The sequence below is a fragment of the Bos grunniens genome, chromosome 10, assembly GCF_055505025.1.
Source record: "Bos grunniens cultivar Pamir isolate PY7600 chromosome 10, Bosgru_T2T1.0, whole genome shotgun sequence".
NCBI classification, from domain to species: Eukaryota; Metazoa; Chordata; class Mammalia; order Artiodactyla; family Bovidae; genus Bos; species Bos grunniens.
The window spans coordinates 89,848,587-89,868,499 of NC_141174.1; the positions used below are offsets into that span (position 1 = coordinate 89,848,587).

The 19,913-nt window shown below is 35.0% G+C and overlaps 1 protein-coding gene across 9 annotated transcripts in view; it reads left to right on the forward strand.

Annotated features, from left to right (window-relative positions):
• Nucleotides 1-19,913, forward strand: part of DPP8 (dipeptidyl peptidase 8) — a 57,314-nt gene that overhangs the window by 11,310 nt on the left and 26,091 nt on the right. For all 9 annotated transcript variants that reach the window (XR_015135438.1, XR_015135439.1, XM_086322982.1 and 6 more), the window contains 8 exons: nt 2,518-2,630; nt 8,315-8,488; nt 9,333-9,501; nt 14,820-14,930; nt 16,309-16,437; nt 16,958-17,019; nt 18,685-18,785; nt 19,558-19,735. Coding sequence is in view for 7 of the 9 variants with exons in the window: in XM_086322982.1 (XP_086179108.1) it covers nt 2,518-2,630; nt 8,315-8,488; nt 9,333-9,501; nt 14,820-14,930; nt 16,309-16,437; nt 16,958-17,019; nt 18,685-18,785; nt 19,558-19,735 (1,037 nt within the window). In the remaining 2 variants the exon portion in view is untranslated. The remainder of the gene's footprint in view (nt 1-2,517; nt 2,631-8,314; nt 8,489-9,332; nt 9,502-14,819; nt 14,931-16,308; nt 16,438-16,957; nt 17,020-18,684; nt 18,786-19,557; nt 19,736-19,913) is intronic.

Genomic DNA, 19,913 nt, shown 5'->3' on the forward strand with positions numbered 1-19,913 from the left:
TTTGTTGCTGTGCTCGGGCTTCTTCTCACTGCAGTGACTGCTCTTGCTGTGGAGCACAGACGCTAGTGCTCGGGGCTTCAGGAGCTGCAGTGCGTGGGCTCCGCGGTGGCGATGTACGTGTGCAGTTGCCCTGTGAAATGTGGAATCTTCCTGGACCAAGGGTCGAAACCGTGTCCTCTGCATTGGCAGGCTGCTTCTTAACCACTGGACCACCAGAGAAGTCCTCTTTAAAATAATGAGCTTTTCAAGAAAGTTGTATGCCATTTTATTTGCTCAAGTGTTTTATATCTACCTGAATATTAATTTTTTCCATATAAGTTTGTTTCAAAAAAATTAATATACTTCAGATCAGTTCAGTCGCTCAGTCGTGTCTGACTCTTTGCCACCCCATGAATCGCAGCACGCCAGGCCTTCCTGTCCATCACCATCTCCCGGAGTTCACTTAGACTCACGTCCATCGAGTCAGTGATGCCATCCAGCCATCTCATCCTCTGTCGTCCCCTTCTCCTCCTGCCCCCAATCCCTCCCAACATCAGAGTCTTTTCCAATGAGTCAACTCTTCGCATGAGGTGGCCAAAGTACTGGAGTTTCAGGTTTAGCATCATTCCTTCCAAAGAAATCCCAGGGCTGATCTCCTTTAGGATGGACTGGTTGGATCTCCTTGCAGTCCAAGGGACTCTCAAGAGTCTTCTCCAATACCACAGTTCAAAAGCATCAATTCTTCAGCGCTCAGCTTTCTTCAGAGTCCAACTCTCACATCCATACATGACCACAGGAAAAACCATAGCCTTGACTAGACAGACCTTTGTTGGCAAAGTAATGTCTCTGCTTTTGAATATGCTATCTAGGTTGGTCATAACTTTTCTTCCAAGGAGTAGGTGTCTTTTAATTTCATGGCTGCAGTCACCATCTGCAGTAATATACTTCAGACACCAGTAAATACTGTTGTGTCAACAAGAAAGAAACAATGGGAAAAGGTCATTCTGTGTTACACAGAGCTGGAGAGTGTGTATGATAGAAATTTTTATTGGTCACGGTTGAATCCTGGAAGACATGGAACAGTAGCAGTTTCAAGAGGGGAATGTGAAGGGATTGTGGGAAATGACTCATTGAGAATAGATGAGAACCAGCTTTATCCTAGTTGCATGCTGAAAGCTCTTAGAAGGGAAAGGCTTAAGGAGGATATGATTGTATTTTGTACGATTATGAATAGTATGGATAAGTGGCTACTGTCTTAAGAAATACGTAACAAAGTAACTCTGGAATGTGCAAAGTAGATCTAAGGCAAAACTAAGTGCTGGGTTGGGGAGATCCCCTGGAGAAGGAAATGGCAACCCACTCCAGTCTTCTTGCCTGAAGAGTCCCATGGTCAGAGGAGCCTGGCAGGTTACAGTCCATGGTGTCACAAAAGAGTCAAGACACAACTGAGCAACTAATACTCCCACAAATGCTGAAATAAGTATCAGCTGATAACTAACTTTTTACTCCGAAAGGCAAGACAGACTAAGAAAGGTTTAAGTAAAATTTAGGATAATAAAGGGATACAGGAAGCTGTGAATCTTTGGGGACTCATCCCCAGTCTTTGCAAGGGTTAGCATGGAAGTTAGCATGTCCTTCCACAGACTACCTTCTCTGCCGTTATCAGAAACACAAGACTGAAGATTTATTCTGCCAGGAGAGAGTTTTTGTTCTTCCTGTGTTATTTACTTTCTCTTTCTCTCCCCCCTAGTTTTTTTTGGAAGTGATAACCTTTCTGGTACCTTTATGGTAGAGTAAAAGGACTTTATTTTACTATGAGTTTTCTTTGGTTCACCTCTTCATAACCATGTTGTATTTCTGTTACTTCTCTCTGTTATGTAGTTTATTCTACACTGCTGTGATCTTCCCGTTCAGTTATCCTATGATTTCACAGAATAGACCCATCTTCTACTTAACGTGGACCTCTTTCTTTCACAGTTCCTGAGTAAAGGATAAAGAGACTTTTAGCAAATCAGATATCAGATTCTGTGTTGTTTTAATGTGAATGTCCTTTCATTTGAAGCTTATTAGTGATTATAGTGAAAGAATATTTATATTGAAGAAAAACTCAAATTCAGTTAGACCTATGTATATTTCTAAATGAATACTGTAAATGATTCAGAAAAAGAAGCTTAATCATCTGAAGTTGTCACAAAGCACCCCCATTTGAAATCTGATAAGTCTGTTGCCAATTTGTAAGACACTAACAATTTTTTAAAAAACTAAAAATGACACATAACCCTTACAACATCTTATATACTTTTTATGTTTGCTTTGAGAAGGACTAAAATTTGAATATTTTCTGGGAGCCTGGGTTTTACTGAAGAAAATTAGCATGGCGTATGGCGTGCGCATCTCTGCCTTGTTAACATGCATTATAGGTCCCACAGAGTACAGCATCCTGCAGTATGTAAGAGGCGTTGTGTACTTACTGCTGTGATTGTTGTAAACAGATTGCCATTTTTTAAAGTAACAAAAGATGATTGTTTTCTTTTATAGCTATGTCTGGCGAGAACAGAGAAAATACACTGTTTTATTCTGAAATTCCCAAAACCATCAACAGAGCAGCAGTCTTAATGCTCTCTTGGAAGCCTCTTTTGGATCTTTTTCAGGTAGGATTAAATGTTGTTGTTATTATGATTTTCTGTATGGTTTTAATATTGCATTTATTTAGGGGCAGAAATTCAATTGGGATCTTATACTTGAAGTAGATATGAATCAAAAGGAATTAAGATATATGTTAATAAAGTAATAATAAAAACAATTTTAAAAGACCAATAAGTCATAATATAAAAAAAGAATTAAAACATTTTTATGTTTTTCTGTGTATGACCCTGAAATTTGATTTAATTCTCAATATCTGAGACTAGGGATATTAGATGTTATTAATACAATTCAGTTTTTTTTTGGCTACCCAGTGTGGTGTGGCATGTAGGATCTTAGTTCCCCTGCTGCTAAGTCACAGTGTCTGACTCTGTGCGACCCATAGACAGCAGACCACCAGGCTCCCCCGTCCCTGGGATTCTCCAGGCAAGACCACTGGAGTGGGTTGCCATTTCCTTCTCCAGTGCATGAAAGTGAAAAGTGAAAGTGAAGTCGCTCAGTCGTGTCCGACCCTCAACAACCCCATGGACTGCAGCCCACCAGGCTCCTCTGTCCATGGGGTTTTCCAGGCAAGAGTACTACCAGGGATCAAACCACACCTGCTGCAGAGGAAGCATGGGCTCTTAACTTCTAGACCACCAGGGAAGTTCCCAGATTTTTTTTTTAACTACCTTCTCCCTGTTTAACCACCTTTCCCTCTGTAAACTTGCTAGTTACATGGTTCTCACATTTTGGGAGAGAATTGTTCACATAAGAGAAGTAATATATATTTCCAGAAAGCTTTTATTTAAATCTTTAAATTGTAGTTCTAATATTTAGTAACAGTACTAATATAAGGATTAAATAAAGGTACTAAGTTCAGTTTTTGTTTCTAAATAGCAAGATTCAATTTAGGGAAAATCAAAGGTTAAGTTTTTTCCTTCAATATTTTGTCTTTAGACAAAATGTAAATGGTCGAAAACATCAAAAGAACAAGATTATAGTTTGGGTACAGTTGTTTGCCTTTTAGGTTCTCACTTAATATTTTTACATTGAATATTATTGAATGGCATATTTGTGCTAAATGAACCAAAATGTGATATTTCTCTTAAGAAGTAAAAAAAAAAAAATAGCTTCCATGACAGCTAACCATTTTGACTATAACTGTTTATCAAGGATGTTTTTCACATTGCTTTGTGACTTTTCTTTAAAGCAGAAACATTTCTTATTCTAAGAACAGTGTGTTAAACTAAAATAATGGTCGTTTTCACATAGAGTAGGTTGTAAATTAGTGAGTCAGAGGTTTTTGTGTGGTTTTTTTTGAGGTCTATCATGGAAAATTTCAAACCGTGCAAAAGCAGAATCCCATGTGAACTGGTTTTAACAATGATCACATCTTGGCCATCAGTGTTTCATTACAGCCTTTCCAGTCGCCACCCCCACTTTTCAGAATATTTTGAAACAGCTCCCAAATATATCATTTCACTCCTAAATAGATCGTATCTCTAAAGAATATATATTCTTTTTAGACATTACCACAGTATCATCATATCTTAAAAAGTCATTAATCATTTCTTCATATGAAATATTCAAATTTTCTTGATTTTTAGATAAATGCTCTCTTTTTTTTACACTTGATTTGTTAAATAGGATTGAAATAAGTTTGATATGTTACATTTTATTGATAGGTTTCTTAAGTTTCTTTTCCTTTTAATCCTTTGATTTTCTTTCTGTCCTTTTCTCCCCATTACGGTTTATCTATTGAAGAAAGAGGGTCTGTTCTGCTGATTGTATTCCTATGGTGTTATTTGATACGTTCTTCAGTTTCCTATATTTTCTATAAATAGAAATAGGTAGTCAGGTCTAGAAGCTTGATTAGACACAGGTTTGCTTCCCCTCCCCACCCAAGACTACTTTACAGATCAAAAAAATTGAAAGCAAGGTCTTGAACAAATAACTCTACACCATGTCCATAGCAGCATAATTCATAATAGCCAAAGTGTCCATGGACAGAAGAACGAATAAACAAAGTCTGGCATATATATGTGACAGAATATCATTCAGCCTTAAAAAGGAAGGAAATTGTGACATGCTACAACATCAAGGAACCGTGAAGACATTACGATAAGTGAAATAAGCCAATCACGAAAGGACAAATGCTACATGACTCCACTTATATGGGATGCCTAAAGTAGTCAAATAGACTACCAGAATGGTAGTTGCCAGGGACTGAGGGAGAGAAAAGTGAGGAGATGCTGTTTAATAAGTTTAATGGATATAGAGTTTCAGTTTTGCAAAATGGCAAAGTTCTGGAGATGGGTTGCACAACAATGTGAGTATAATTAACAGTACTGAGTGGTATACTGAAAAAGTTGTTAAGGTGGCAAATTTTATGTTATATATATTATTTATATGTATATATGTTTTTTGTACAATTTAAAAGGTAAAGAATACTTCATCAATAATGTTGTATGCCCCCATCAAAAGTCATATAGAACTTTAGTTGCTTGTGATGATAGCGTCGTTTGATCATTACCTAGATCTATTATAAAACAGTGAGTTTTTATCATTCCTTCTTCATTTATTAACTGAGAAACTTCTATAAAGAGAAAACTGCTATTCAACAATTATTCAGTTATCCTGAGGAGAAGTTCACGATAGAAAGGCAGGATGTTTCTTTCCTTTCTTTCCCATTTTTCAAACACAGTCTTCTATGTGTGATAAATTAGGAGTTTTGGAGAGTATTTGGTTTTCATTTTCATATCTTTATTAATTTACAGTGTAGCCTGTTTGGTATGTTTTGATCCATTGACAGTTGTTATTCTTATTGTACAAATTATCTTATTTTTGACTGTTAGAATCCCCGTCAACTTGACATATCAAATCGTTTTGACATGATCCTGGTAGTAATTGGTATTTGGTGGTATGGAGATGTTTCATGATCATCTTTCACACTGCTTTTTCCATGCTTGGAATCAGCCATATCTGTCTGCTTCCTTTAGAGGAAAGTGGTATTAAGAGACTTTGATCTGAGTACTAGTTACTGAGGGACAAGCTGTATACATAATCTTTATTTGTTTTTACATCTGTGTTGTGTTGTACAGACGAATCATATTCAACCAGTTCCCTCTTGATGGACATTTTAGTTATTTTCAATCTTTGTATTATAAATAGTACTGCATTAAAATAGCTTGGGCATACAACTTTTTACATTTTGCCAGTGTATCTTTAAACTAGATTCCTAGAGCTGAAATTATTGGACCAAACGGTACATGGTTTTGTAATTTTGCTAGGTATCAAATTTCCTTCCATAGGAGCTGTGCCATTATGAATTTCCATCAGCAAGGAATAATTGTACCTGTTTTCCCATAGATTCTCCAACACAGTTTGTAGTCAGACATTTGGATTTTTTGCAAATCTGATAGAAATGCTATCCCAATTGTAGTTTAATTTGCTATTCTTTTATAGGCAGAGTTGATCATCTTTTTATCTATAAACCATTTTTATGTAACATGGTCCTTTTTTCATTTTTAGAAGCCTTTTATTTCCTGGAGATATTAACCCTTTGTCTGTGATATAGTTTCAGATGTTTTCATGAAGTTGTAATTTGTATTTTTGTGTGTCTGTGTGTGTGTGTGCATGTGCTCATGCACCACATGAAAGACTTTTGTATGATAAAATGTATCCTTCTGATATTGCTTCTAGAATTTGTCTTTTATCATAGGACAGTTTTTCTACACTCGGGTTATAAAAGAATTTACCCATGTTTTTATCTAGTGCTTTATATGGTTTCACTTTTTAAAGGTTTATTGAGGTATAATTGACATATAAAAATTGCAAGTATTCGGTTTAATAGATTTGGATATGCATACATACTTTTATTTATTTTTTTCATTAAAAATGATTTTTTAAAGCAATTTTAGGCTTACCATAAAGTTGAGAGGAAAATACAAAGATTTCAATCCATATGATTATTTTATTTATTAAATTTTTATTAGAGTATAGTTGGCTTACAGTGTTATCTTAGTTTCAGGTATACAACAGTGAATCAGTTATACATTTACATATACACGCTTTTTTAGCTTATTGTCTCATATAGGCCATTACAGAATACTGAGTGAGTTTCCTGTGGTATAGAGTAGGTCCTTATCAGTTATCTATTTTATACATAATAGTCTGTATATGTCAGTCCCAATCTCCCAATTTATCCCTCCTCCCACTTACTTGGTATCTATATTTATTTTTAGATCCACACATAAGCAGTATCACATCTTTGACTTCACTCAATGTGGCAGTCTCTGGGTCCATCCATATTGCTGCAGATGGCATTGTTTTGTCCTTTTTTGTGGCTGAGTGATATTCATTTGTACATACATATGTACCATACCTTTTTTGTTTATTCCTCTGCTGATGGACGTTTAGGTTGCTTCCATGTCCTGGCTATTGTAAATAGTGCTGCAGTGCATGTTGGGGTCCATGTATCTTTTTAAATTATGTGTTTTTCCAGATATATAAACTTGACTACTTTAAAAGTACTAGTCCTTGAGACGTCCCTGATGGTCCAGTGATTGGGACTCCATGCTTCCACTGTGGGAGACCAAAGTTTGATTGGGAAACTAAAATCCTGCAAGCTGCGGCTTGGCTAAATAAAATAAAATAAAATAATTAGTCCTTGATAGCAGAAACCATATCTGTTTCCCTTATTTATTCCTTTATTTATCATAAAGAGCTCTTAGGGAAGATGTGGATATAAATTCTTAAAACTAGCACTTACTAGATTTGTTTTCTTTATGTTTCTTCTTATACATGTGAAATTTTATATATATGTATCAGATAATACTTTTAGTTTGGGAAGGCCCCTCATCATCATCAATCATTAATTACAAATATTCTTTGACGGAGATTTTAGCTGTTGCTTTAAGTGGGAAAACAAAATGAGACAGATTCTGCTCTCACGTTTTTTTTAATTCATTTACTGAAAGAAAGTGAAAAACAAAACTATAGCCAAATGAGTAAAAGAGATAGTAACTCTTATAGAAATATCGGGAAACTTTCCTGGCCAGCGTTGATTTAGGGCTAAGGTTTTGGGATAGCAGTAAAACTCAGATGGATAGAAAGAAAAATGGCCTCTCAGTGTGAAGGGAAATGGAACAAAGGCCAGGAGCCAGAACACCACAGTAATGTGATGGGCCTGACCTGGGGTTTTATTAGAGTAGTATTAGCGGATGTAGTGGAAAGGAACTAATGACAGCTGATGTTTGAGAACTTTACTCTGTGCCAATCATTGTGCTAATAAACATTTTACATATTTTTATCTAAGTTAATCTTCACAGTGCTGAAGTAAATGGTTTATTACTACTCTGAAAGTGAAGAAAACTACTTTTGAAGAAATTAAACTACTCTAGAGTCTCCTCTTAAATGCATGCAGAGCTGCTGTATTACATTTAAGTTGTAGGAGATCTTGAATGCCAAGTCAAAGTAATGGAGCTTAATGCTTGCTCTCTAATGAATGCAGTATTCATATAGGGACCTTTTACCAAATTTTTCAGCAGACTTCCCAAAATTAATCTGTTTAAAGTTGTAACAAATTTTGGGATCACTCAAAATGTAAACTCAGTAATACTGTAGATGCTAGAATTTCAGTGCTATTAATAAAAGCAAAAAGCTGGCTTTCAGAAAACTGGAATAGGAGACCTCTCTCTTTCTGCATTAGGCGACACTGGACTATGGAATGTATTCTCGAGAAGAAGAACTATTACGGGAAAGAAAACGCATTGGAACAGTTGGAATTGCTTCTTATGATTATCACCAGGGAAGTGGAACATTTCTATTTCAAGCTGGTAGTGGAATTTACCATGTAAAAGATGGAGGGCCACAAGGATTTACTGTAAGTTGATTTTACTGCTTGATAAACTGCTAGGTGTCCTAAAATTATTTGTGTCCAAATCAGAAAGATAGTTAAACTAAAAAATTCTGCTTACCAGTTATTTACCACTAACTTAGTAGTAAAGAAAATAGGAAATATGGGTATTAATTTCCCTTATGGGTATTAATTTTTAGTTAATAATTTTTCAGTGACATTAGTTATATAATTTTAAAATACTGAAAACACTTGTTATGTAGGAAGAGTTAATAAAGGGAATCAGTGTGCCATTTTTTGTGTAATTGCTGAGTTGGATTTTCAAAGATAATGATATCACAAGACAATCCCTTTTTGGTTCTTCTAAAAGCTTAATTCATCTCAATAAATAGTTTAAAATTTTGATTTTATTCCAAGCAGTTTTTCATGTGATATTAGAACTATTCTTCTGATAGAATTGTGACGCTTCTAGCTTTCATTACAATGTTATGAACAAATTATTTTATATTGGTAAAATTAAATGGAAACATTTAATAAGTGAAATAGGCATATAAGTTTAATAAAAGTATGCAACAAACAATAATTACTCTATTTAACAGGTTTGGTCAACAGAATTTATGAGGTGCTGTTATATTGTCTTTATTTCCGTTCCTATTAGGCTTAGCTTATTAATTCATAGGAAAAAAATGATTCATTTCTTGTAAGGCACATAAGTACATTTTTCTGGAGAGCAGTTATCACAGTTGATATTATACTTAGGATTATTATTCATTTTATAGGAAGGGTGCTGGTACAACACCCTGTATTGTATGTATGTAAATAGGTATGTATAAGCCTGATACTTGCCTTTAAATGTTGTTTACTTTTCTAGCAACAACCCTTACGGCCCAATTTAGTGGAGACTAGTTGTCCCAACATTCGGATGGATCCAAAACTATGCCCAGCTGATCCAGACTGGATTGCTTTTATACATAGCAATGATATTTGGATATCAAACATTGTAACGAGAGAAGAAAGGAGGCTCACTTATGTGCACAATGGTAATTCAGGTTCTTCAAATCAATTTTCCTAAAAAATATTTTTAAAATTTAATTTTGTTTTGCTTACATTTTGAAATCAAAGCATGCTGATCTTTATATTTTAAATTTAAATCTTTAAAATTAGAAAACAAATGCAACTTTTTTTTATAAACTTGTATGTATCACCTATAGAATGCTACTTGTTTTTTTTTGTAGTTGATGGCTATGTTTAATGTCTTGATTTTGCTGATATTATAGGTGTCTTCACATGTCCAAAATAATCAAGTATGTATTCAATGCATGCACTTTTAATGTCAGTTGTACCTCAGTAAACCTTAGAAAAGATGATAGTGAACCTTAACAAAAAGAATACAAGTTTCTGAGAACACTAGATTACATAAAATTTCCTATGGGGTAAAAGAAAGAACTACCTCTACCACCACCAAAAATGAAATAACAAACAAAAAGAATCATTGTAATGCTACCTTGTTTTAATGGTTATTTTCAGACAGCACAACCGTAGCACTTATCTGATTGAAATAAAATTTAATTTAAAAAATCTAGTTTTTAGGAAAACAAACAAAAACTCAATACACACTGTAAGAACTACTTAAAATTTTATTTTCCCTTTTTGGAGAGCCTGCTTAGTTATTTTGTCATAATAGGAAAAACAAAACTTTCTGTGTTGTGGAAATATTTAATTTTTATTGAAATGACTTTAATAATACTAAGCACTACTAAAAGGGCTTCCCTTGTGTCTCAGCTGGTAAAGAATCCACCTGCAATGCAGGAGACCTGGGTTCGATCTCTGGTTAGGACGATCCCCTGGAGAAGGCAAAGGCCACCTATTCCAGTATTCTGGCCTAGAGAATTCCTTGGGCTATATATATAGTCCATGGGGTCTCAAAGAGTCAGACATGACTGAGCCACTTTCACTAAAAGCACAGAAATGATATGGATTTTTTCCTTTTTCCTCTAAAGCTTTTATGCAAATGAAAGAAGGGAAATAGTTTTGTTTTTTTTTTTTTAAACATGGAAGTACACCTTAAGGTTAAGCTCCATGATGAAGGACAGTCCTCTAAAAATTTATTGTCCAACTTTCCCGTAATTTGATGGTCATAAAACTGATTTATTGGGCATGGGCATCTTCCTTAATAAATTATTTTAGAATATGATAGTGTATTGGCAACAGTTTTTTCATCATTAAGATAGTCAGTGTTAGAGAAGAAGTCTTTTTCTGAACAACTTATATTGATTTAAAAAAGCACTGAATTAGAAGTCAAGAAATGTGTTCTAACCATTGTCAATCAAGAAAGATATATCAAGTTCCTGTGTGCCAGACAATGTGGCAGGAACTAAGGATACAGAGTTGAATAAGACGTAGTCCTGGCCCTAAAGGAAATAACAAATAAACAAATAACAAATAGATAACAGAACAGAATGATAAACAGCAAACATTGGGTGTTATAAGAGTACAAGCCAGGGTAGTGGTCCCAGAAGGCTTACCTGAAGAGATGACACTTAAACTGCTCTCAAATAGTGACTGTACATTAGCCAGTACACTCCAGGCAAGAGGACAGCCTGGAAAGGCCTTGATGCGGAAGGCACCATAGTTTGTAAGAATTAGAAGCAGTCCTACGCTCCTAAAGCATGAGGTGTGAGTCAAGATATAGAGAAAGATGAGGCTGGCACATAAGGGCAAGGAGAAGGGTGGACAATTTCTTATGTAAATGAACATGGCCTTTATCATGATACGGGGGTTCATTGGAAAAAGCTTTTAGCAGTTGAGTAGTGTGGTCAGAGTCCTATTGTAGATAAATTGTTCTGAATACTTCGTGAAAGTTATATTTGAGAGGTGCAAGTCTAGAGAGAGGGCAAAGCTTAACTAGTGTAAATACTGTAAATACCCAGGTCTTAACAACCTAAAACTAGGGTGTAGAATAGAGAAAAGGGGGTGAAGTAGGGAAATTTTAAGTAAAATGTCCATATTTTGGTGTTTAATGAGTCTTCATCTGGAGTCAGGAAATCAGGACAGCTACCACTGGCAAAACAAAGTTTAGGTTAGTAGTTAGTAAATCTGGGTTGGAAATCCTAGCCATTTGTTCATGGTTTCAGCAAACATTAGAGACTCACTATGTACTAGTTATTGTTGTTGAGGCTGGGACTGCTTTGACAGTGACTGTTAGAAATAAGGCATGTTTTTAGTCTGTACATTTTTTCCTTCGGTAGGATTGTTTTCCATACAGGATTATTGTGAAAATTGGCAGAATTTAAAGTAGAAACCACTGAAATCCTGCTGGATGTGTGTGTGTGTGTTGGAATTTATTTTATAAATCTGAGAAGTGATTCTCTTGTGTGACTTTTTTTAACAATTTTTTTTATATTTGGCTGTGCTGCGTCTTCGCTGATGCGTAGGCTTTTCTGTAGTTGCGGTGAGTGGGGGCTATTCTTCGTTGCCATGTGTAGGCTGCTTATCATGGTAGCTTCTTTTGTTGCAGAGCAAGGGCTGCAGGCACGTGGGCTTCGGTAGTCGATGCACGTGGGCTCGGTATTTGCGGCTCACAGGCTCTAAAGCACAGACTCAGTAGTCGTGGTGCACAGGCCTGGTTGCTCCGTGGCGTATGGGATCTTCCCAGACCCGGGATTGAACCTGTGTCTCCTGCATTGGGGGCAGATTCTTTGCCACTGAGCCACCAGGGAAGCCCACTATAATAGTGTTTTTATTAATTTCTTTTCTGTGCATGTAGGTATATGGTATATTTTTTATTTTCAGGGTTAGTGTAGTAGTTAAAAATACAATCTAGAACTGGAGTATCTAGATTTGAGTCTCATCTACTCTTTTTTACTTCTGTTCTTTTGAGTAAGTTGTTTAACCTATCTTTGTTTTCATATCTGTAAAAAGGTTAATGAATAGCATGTCATCATGAGGTTGTTATTGAAGTTTTAATATTTGGGAAGTGTTTTAGACAGGGTCTGAAACACAGTAAGTACTGTTTAATTTGTTTATTTAGAAAAGTAGGTAGAAAGTAAGCATTATCACTTTTATTTCTCTTATCACAACAAATTTCCAAATGAAAGTCTTCTTTTACATGGGTTTATTAATCATTCAGCATCTGCATTTGCTTATTCTCTGCCTTGCATAATAGAGAAACTTAAAAGTAATGTCATACCAACCTCTACTCTCAAAGGACATATCTTATTGCAAGAACAAGGTGATACCATTTATTCATCTAATTAATCTTAGTAATTGAGGTCATCACCAGGGACGCCCGTAATAAATGATAGAGAGATATAAATGAGTGATACATATTATCACATCTACAGGAGAACAAAACATAAAACAGTATGGGAGGTATAACTTTGGAGTCGTTGAATGATCCAAGAAAGCGGAGCACTGATGGCTGCATCATTAATTACAAAATCCAGAAACCTGGAAAACAGAGCTTAGTGTTGATTAAGTTGGTGCGAAAACCTCTTTGGTGGCAAGATGTGACCTGAACTGACCTGAGGTTATTTATAGTCTTAATCCTACTTAGTTTGCCTATTCCTAAATTTGCTGCAGGAATATTAGTGTATTTGATTACAAGGTATTTGATTACCCTGCTGGAGATATGACATAATTATGTGTTGATATATAAACATGAAAAGAATTCCCCAGATTCTGTGTTCTGAACACTTCTGGACTCAAAATTTTGTTGTTGTTTTTTTACTTGATTTTTATTTTATATTAGAGTATAGTTGGTTTACAGTGTTGTGTTAGTTTTAGGTGTATAGCATTCAGTTATATCTATTAGGTGTATAGATTCAGTGATATCTATTCTTTTTCAAATGATTTTCCCATTTAGAGTATTGCAGAATATTGAGTAGAGTTCCCTGTGATTTACAGTAAGTCCTTTTGGGTTATCTAATTTTGTATATAGTAGTTTATTTATGGTAAGAGTGCCAGTTTCTTTTCTGGCGTGCTGCGATTCATGGGGTCGCAGAGTCGGACACGACTGAGTGACTGGTCTGATCTGATCTGATAGAAACCAATATTTGTTGTTTAGTCACTAGTGGTGTCCAACTCTTTTGCCATTTCCTTCTCAAAATTTTTTGGTAAGGAACAATTGGTTCATATTACACATTCTTACCCAGCCATTCCAGTCCTAGGTTTTTATTCAAAGAAATGAAAACACATGTTCACAAAGATTTTTATACAAGAATGATTTCTGTTGAGCTAGTACAGATTTTGGTCTGTTGGCTAAATGCACATGGCTTAGCTAACTGTTAGGATTGGATGAAACCTATGAATATAATAAATGTCAGAAGACCTATAAGTATTTAACCTGTCATTGTATATCAGAGTTTCCACGGGGATAATTCAAACTTCTGTCAGTATCCTGATTGATCAGAAAACTTGAATGAAAATGAGAAGTCTCAGGGAAAAACACAAAAATTTTTTTCTGAGCAAATGTGTGAGTTTCAGAATTGAAAATAAAGTTCTTAGCTGAAACTGATGTATCAGACTTCTGTTTTGTTGTAAGATCAAGTCTCATAGAAACTATACAAGAATATATTTACTTGTACACAAACTCACTGTGGAATGTGAAGTTTTTGAGATGGAGAGATAACTTGAATTCTGTGAACACCCCAATAAATGTGATTAGTTTCAGAAAAATAAAAGAATGATTTTAGCATCTTTATTCATAATAGCAACTAGAAGCTATTCAGATGTCCATTAACAGATGAATGGATAAAAAAATTGTGATATACAATGGATTATCACTCAGCAACAAACATAAAGTATGTAGTATATGATTTCACTTACATGAAAGTCTGGAATATGTAAAACCAACCTTTGGTGATAGAAATCAGATCAGTGGTGCTTTCTGAGGCAGGAATGGACATTGACTGGGAAGGGACATGAGAATGGAAGTATTCAGTGTCTTGGTAGGGTTAGGAGAGTTACAAGGCACCATGACCCTTCTCATGTATTCTTTTCCCCATGGTCCTAGCTAAATGGGAAAATAAAAACTGACATTTATGGAGCACATACTATGATGGTTCAGGCTTTGTTGTAAGTACTTTATGTAAAATAGCTCATTTAATCCTCATAACAACCATATAAGGTAGGTTCTTATTCCCATTTACAAATGGGACTCTGCAACGGAATGTGATCAGGTGATTTGCCCAGGATCAGTCATTTGGTGGATAATGGAATCCAGATTTGAATTCAGTCCATTTGGCTTCACAGTTCACCATGATACTATAGCTGCCTTTCAAAATAAATGGATCGTTCTGCTTTGTACCTGTGAAAAGATGAGAACTTCTGTGAAAATTTTGCCTTTATGTTTATTTAGAGCTAGCCAACATGGAAGAGGATCCCAGATCAGCTGGAGTTGCTACCTTTGTTCTTCAAGAAGAATTTGATAGATACTCTGGTTATTGGTGGTGTCCAGAAGCTGAAACAAGTAAGAGGGTTCAAAATAATATACTATAAGTCAGTAAAGCATCATGAGATTCAACTACCGGTTAGGTAACTGCACAGATTCTTAATTCTGAATAGTAAATTCTTAAGTGATGAAGATTGGATCTTACTAGTAGTTACTGGGAATATTCAGGCTGTATACCACCATAATGAATTCTCATAAAAAACAATTAGTTGTATTATGGTTCTGTGCCCCAGGTCCTTCAACTCTCCTTGCCAGTTTTTCTTTTTTTTTTTTCTTTCTTTTTTTCATTTTTAATTTTTTGGCTGCACCGTGCAGCTTATGGGATCTTAGCTCCTCGATCAGGGATCGAACCTGTGCCCCCTGCCTTGGAAGCACAGAGTCTCAACCACTGGACCACCACGGAAGTCCCGCCAGTTTTTCATCTAGAAGCTGATTGGTGGCAACATTGGTAGCAAAATAAAAAATGCCACCCTTTAGTGGGAGTTGCTATAAATATAGGATTGCCTAGAGAGTCTGCATGAACAGATGGCCAAATTAGTATATGAATGGATCAGGAAAAAAAGGCAAAAATTCCTTTTTTCTTTGTGAATTTACAAGTATTTCACTAGCTGAGAAACAGCTCTCTAAAGCAGAAGCTTTCAAACTTTTTGACTGTGATCTGGTTAGAAATTTGCTTTACATTCTAGCCTAATACATTGTACATATATTCCACATAAAACTGAAAACAAATTTCATGAAGCAATGCTTAATCTTACACGTGATGCACTCATATATTTTTTTTGCTTGTCTTATTCTTAAAATGCTGATTATGACCAGCTAAAAGATTTCATGACCCACTAATGGATTGCACGTAGTATTCTGAACACATCTCTAAGGGACCATGAAAAATATTTATAATATTTAAGCCGTATCTTCGATTTGGATATTTTAAGATGTAAAATGTTTTGCCATAACTATGCTGTTAGAACAAGATTATGACATGAATTAGAGAAACCATTAAAAAAAACCTGGACTCTTTTAAAGTGGGGTTTATTTTGTTATAGAAAATATTGTAAGTGTAATAATTCCTGAAAGGAATGCATTTTAAGGTGTGCAGGAACTGAAATACTTCACAAGTCTGTTTCTTCCATTGTGTGTGTGTGTGTGTGTGTGTGTGTGTGTATGATGATCTTCAGTTTTTATCTCCAAGAGTAGTAGCCTTTAACCAATAACAGTGGCTTAGCAGTAACTCACCTTGCTACTGCAAAGATTAGTAGTATTTTCATACATGAAAGGCGTATATTTTATACATAAACTATTTTTTACTATGGGAAATAGAATACTAGAGGGAATGGTCAATTGTGATGATTTTCTGGCATAATACTCGCAAATTTTCAATATTTAATTTCCTTTTAAGCACCCAGTGGCAGTAAAATTCTTAGAATTCTGTATGAAGAAAATGATGAATCTGAGGTGGAAATTATTCATGTTACATCCCCTATGTTGGAAACAAGGAGAGCAGATTCATTCCGTTATCCTAAAACAGGTACTGCTTTCCATTGATGTTTATATACACTCATTCCTACTTTTAAAACAAGATTCTTCTGCATTCATTCAAAAGTTTACAGACCGAAGGATAGATTGTTAAGTGTCTCAGAAGTAAATTATTTTAATTATAGGCTGATCCTTTTAAATTATTTCAAAGGTAGGGAAGTGCACAAAACTGATTATTTCAAGGAATGGATAAAGAAGTATCTTTGCTACAAAATAAAGATTTTTAAGGGATTATGTTCTTAATTAGCAATTTTTCCCCATATTGCTATTTACAGCATTTCAATTGTGAAATGATATAGGATTCCCCTTCATTACCTACTAATTCCTAATGTTCTTTGGCTCCTTCTTTTATAGTCATATTGAAAATTATGAATTTGAGATAGCATTTTGAGTTTTTTATATAATAAAGCCCTGACTAAATGCAATATTCCTGATTTGACTAAAAAGGATTCATCTGGTAAAATTAGTTTGAATAGCTTTGTATTACTATTTGTTTATATCTCTTCTTAAAGGCACAGCAAATCCAAAAGTCACTTTTAAGATGTCAGAAATACTGATTGACGCTGAAGGAAGGGTAAGTATAAAATGCTGAGTTAACTTTTTGTATCATTTCATCTGTCAACAGAGATTGTAGATATGCTTTCTTATATTTTGGACTTGTGGAACTTGCTGAGACATCTGTAGATCATGATTTCAGGTTGACCTCATTTTCTACTTTGAAAACTTTCTTACTGGTTCCCAAGTTAGGAGTATGGGGAGATGCATATTTACCATTCCTTTCCAGTAGTTTTTCCTCTTTGCCTTTGTTAATTCTCCAGATCAATATTTCTTAGATAGTGGTTATTGACTGTTGAGTTACCCTCTGTGTTGAATAGTTGTCTGTCTTAGGTTAAATATCCCTCATGTCTTTTATACTGCTGCTTTCCACAGTCAGATGCCTATAAGCTTAATGTACACATAATTGATTAAAAAAACAATCTTCTCTGCTAGACTTTTTAAAAACAGCTTTATTGAAGTATATTTCACATACAATATAATTCACTCATTTAAAGTGTAAAATGGCTTTTAGTATATTCTCAAGATTTATGCAGCTATCACCACAGTCAACTTTAGAACATTTTCCTTACTCCTAAAGGAAATTCACATCCCTTAGTCATCACCCCAAAACCTCTCCATGCCCCCCAGCCCTAGGCGGCCACTAATCTGTCTATGGATCTGCCTGTTCTGGACATTTCATATAAATGGAATCGTACAGTATCTAGTCTGTTCTTTCACTTAACATCTTATTTCCAAGCACTAATCCTGTGGCACCAAGTAACAGCACTTCACTACTTTTTATCACCTAAAAATACTCTATTGTGTGGATATATACCACATTTTATTTATCCACTCAGCAGTTTTAGACAGTTGGGTTCTTCCAAATTTTGGTTACTAAACGTAATGCTACCAATAATGTGGGTGTACAGGTTTTTGTACAGTCATACATTTTCATTTCTCTTGGTTAGATACCTAGGAGTGGAGTTGTTGGGTCATATTATAATTCTGTGTTTTACCCTTTTGAGGAACTTCCAAACGGTGTCCGCAGTGGCTGCACTACTTTATATTCCTACCAGCAGTGTATGAGGTTTGCAGCTTCTCCACATCTTCATCAGCTGTTGTTATTATTTGTCTTATAGCCATCCTAGGGGATTTGAAGTTGCATCTTATTGTGGTTTTGATTTACATTTTTCTAATGACTAATGATGTTGAGCATCTTTTCATGTGCTTATTGGCCATTTGTATATCTTCTTTGGAGAGCAGTCTATTCAGATCCTTTTGTTCATTTTTAAAAATTTATATTTTAAAGTGTGTTAGCCAGACTAGGGAAAAAAGTTTGCTTACTCAAGACCATTTCACTAATATATTATACATATAGTATTTTAAACTAAAATGTAAGGAACTAGAGACTATTTTTCTTAGATACTAAAGTCTATAAAGTGATTAAAATCTGATTTTACCAGTTACTATCAAGAGTTCTATTAGTATACACTCATGGAAAAAAACTTTTAGACTATGCTGTCTTTTAGTTAGAACTTTTTTAGACATAAAGAATACCAATAAAGGTAACCCATGACTTACTGCTGGTTTTGCTCTATCCTTTGTACCTAAGACTGAACAAGTGACTTGCTGTTAAAAATAGTGCTTTACGTAGACCAGTATCAGTCTTCTATAACTAGATTCCTTTTTTCTTTTTCAATAGATTATAGATGTCATAGATAAGGAACTAATTCAGCCTTTTGAGATTCTGTTTGAAGGAGTTGAATATATTGCCAGAGCTGGATGGACTCCAGAGGGAAAATAGTGCGTATGTTAAATTGTCACTTCTTTACAAATAATTTAGGACCCAGAACTGTCTGTGCAATTAGGCTCTTCCTTTCCTTTGGAGCTGTTTTCACATGTAAATTTGCAAGGTAGTTAGTTCTACACAAAGAATTTTTCCTGAACTAAGTAGACTTGTAATCCTATAAGCATAGGTGCATTGCATTTTATTTCTGTCTCTTACTTAGCCAGTGACAGTTTCACAGTGGTATTTGTGGTTAAAGTAGGACTTTCAGGCTCATATGTAAGTATACGTATTTTTTTAATTGTATAACTTAAGCAGAAATATTTGTACAGCCTTATGTGAAGATGATTACATGTATTTCCTGTGTCTGATGTGGACAACAGGAGTTTTCATGGGGCTAGCATTTGTTGACATTAAAGGGAGAAAATAATTTCAAAGGCCATCTGTGATTTTGGAAATTTAAAGAAAACTACTTTTAAAACCTCTACTCAAGCTTAACTTTAAAAAAAATGAGTGGAATATGTGTACCTATGGCTGATCCATGTTGATGTAAGGCAGAAACCAACACTATATTTTAATTATCCTTCAATTAAAAATAAACTTAAAAAAATAAGTGTAGAATGAACTAATACTTTTCATTAGTTGTTAGTGATAATTTAACATATACTAAAGCAATACTGTCACTGTGATTACAGAAATAACTGATGAGTGCTAAAGGAAAGATTAGTGGAATATTCATTTTCCGAAAGAGAGCTTTATTTTGTGCTTTTCTTTTGTTTATGTGAATAGTGCGTGGGCCATCCTACTAGATCGCTCCCAGACTCGCCTACAGATAGTGTTGATCTCACCTGAATTATTTATCCCAGTAGAAGATGATGCCATGGAAAGACAGAGATTCATCGAGTCAGTGCCTGACTCTGTGACACCACTGATTATCTATGAAGAAACGACAGACATCTGGATAAATGTATACATGTTTTCTTGTAATACTTGGTTTAAATATTTTCTCAGAATGCTAAAGTAAATGAATCTTGATAGCAAACTATCAAAAGGAGTTTTTTCAGTTCACAGTAATTTTGAATGTTATTTGCTTAGTGTGAACATTTCAAATGGGAATGTTGGTTCCAGAGTGGGGAATGGTTTGT